Raw genomic sequence first — 1,925 nt, 5'->3', positions numbered from 1 at the left:
TAATTGTAGCTCCAGACAAAAATTGTTTATGCCCCGTTGACAATTGGATTTTCAATATTTTTTGCTGTAATGGGACCGAGAATTATCAATAAAACTTCATAATAGACACCTTATTTCTGATCATTGCAGTCTGGGAGTAAAGTAAAGGATCAAGAGAGCTTACAGTGGCCAGAGAGGTCCGTCTGTAACTAGGGGTCATCTGTAAGTCGGGTGTCCTTAAGTAGGGGGCCTCCTGTATTACCAAATGGACATATGGCCAACTCTGTACTTGATTCTCTGAAGAGATCTGACCCACGTTTGCCTGATTTCCTTCGTTCTGAGGAAATAAATAATAGGATTCGCCATATGTGGGACATATGAGTAAATAAACAGAATAATGACGTTGATTTCTGGCTTTATTATTACTAAAGGAATGTTAGTGACAATGTAGACAAAGATTCGGGGCACGTAATATAGAGCCACAACCAGTAGATGGGTTGCGCAGGTGTAGAAAGCTTTCTGGCGGTTTTCAGAGCGAGATGATGAGTAGATCTCTACTAGGATCAAGATATAGGAAAGCAGAATGATCCCTAGAGGAAGAAGGAGGACCACCATAGCACCTATGAAGGTGCACTGTCTAATGAAGGTGGTATCTATACATGCTAATGCAATGACCGGAGCATGGTTACAAAATATTGTGTTTATCTTTTTGGGTGATGAGCCGCAAAAAAAGACTTCTGCGATTTGATAAGCCATCATTACCTTTGTAGATGCGTTCACAAAAAGCCACATCGTGGCACAAATAATGACAGTCCTTTTATTGGTAATAATCAAGGTGTATCTAAGGGGCTGGGAGATAGCGACGTATCGATCGATGGCCATCACCATCAACAGAAAGGAATCTAAACCCCCAAAGTAATGGACCCACAACATTTGGAAGACGCAGGCGTTGAAGTTCATAGATGAAGATCCAAACCAGTATCGGGCGATGAGTTTTGGTAATGTACCTGTATCAAATAACAGACCAGAGGTGGTGAGGTTGGCTATTAGCAGATACATGGGTTGATGAAGAGATGCATTTAAGGTGACCAAACATATGACACTCCCATTGGCTGTAAGGGAGAAGATGTAAACCAAAAATATCACAGTGGACACAAGGCTGTGCATGTCTTCGGGAAGCCTAGGAAATCCAACTAAAAGAATTTCTGAAAGCCTGGTTTCATTTTCCATCTTCTGAGGAATTTCGTTGAAATCACCTGGAAGACCTGGAAGACAACATACAAAAAATTGGACATGTAATTCTTGGTCTTAGCAGTGTAGATATAAAGGGAATATTTGAAGTAATCCAGAATGCAGAATTATGGAATATGGTCTTTCACCCTACCGCTTCATCTACTATTGTCTACTGAGCATCGTAACTCTGTTGCCCGGCTAGTCCATCTCTCCCCTCACTTCTCCTCTCTGCTCTTATCTCTTACCAACCCTTGCACAACAAATTCAGTTTGTAACAAATTCAGCACTTAAATGCACCAGGACGAAGAAGGTGAACTCCGGTGGACCTCGGCGCACGGATAACCTGCTGGATATCAGGCCCACGGACCTTAGTGAATCCCAGCAGACCGAATCCTCGTCAGACAACACGCCGTGGGATTGCGACTGGACCAGGTAATTAAATGTGCCCCATAATCTCTGATCACAAGACCTTCTGTTTCCTTCTGCTACTATCCACCCTTCTTGCAACCATCTCCAGGACTTCTCCCACACTCTTTACCAGAACACATTAGACTATCTCCCTTCATACAAACCTTCACAGGCAACATGATAATCACCTTGCATCTCCAACCCCCCACCCACCCTATATTGATGATTAGCCCTCGTTACACTTGTTCCAGTTTAGTCTAGTTCTGTTGTGCGACCTTGTTCTTACATGTTATGTTCGTGAACTC

The 1,925-nt window shown here is 42.9% G+C and overlaps 1 protein-coding gene across 1 annotated transcript; it reads right to left on the bottom strand.

The window, feature by feature from the left end:
- Positions 1 to 212: 212 nt before the first annotated feature.
- Positions 213 to 1,209, bottom strand: LOC140116419 (olfactory receptor 1M1-like). Its single transcript, XM_072132949.1, has one exon. It carries the CDS (start codon positions 1,207 to 1,209, stop codon positions 238 to 240), a length of 972 nt encoding a protein of 323 aa, XP_071989050.1. The 3' UTR covers positions 213 to 237.
- Between the last annotated feature and the right edge of the window lie 716 nt (positions 1,210 to 1,925).

This window comes from Engystomops pustulosus, chromosome 2 (assembly GCF_040894005.1).
Source record: "Engystomops pustulosus chromosome 2, aEngPut4.maternal, whole genome shotgun sequence".
Classification (NCBI taxonomy): Eukaryota; Metazoa; Chordata; class Amphibia; order Anura; family Leptodactylidae; genus Engystomops; species Engystomops pustulosus.
Note: the sequence above shows the minus strand (reverse complement) of the source record. Positions and strands in the feature narration are given on the sequence as shown.

Excerpts from the sequence above, each read along its gene's own strand:
- LOC140116419 (XM_072132949.1), bottom strand. The coding sequence starts at position 1,209 with ATGGAAAATGAAACCAGGCTTTCAGAAATTCTTTTAGTTGGATTTCCT.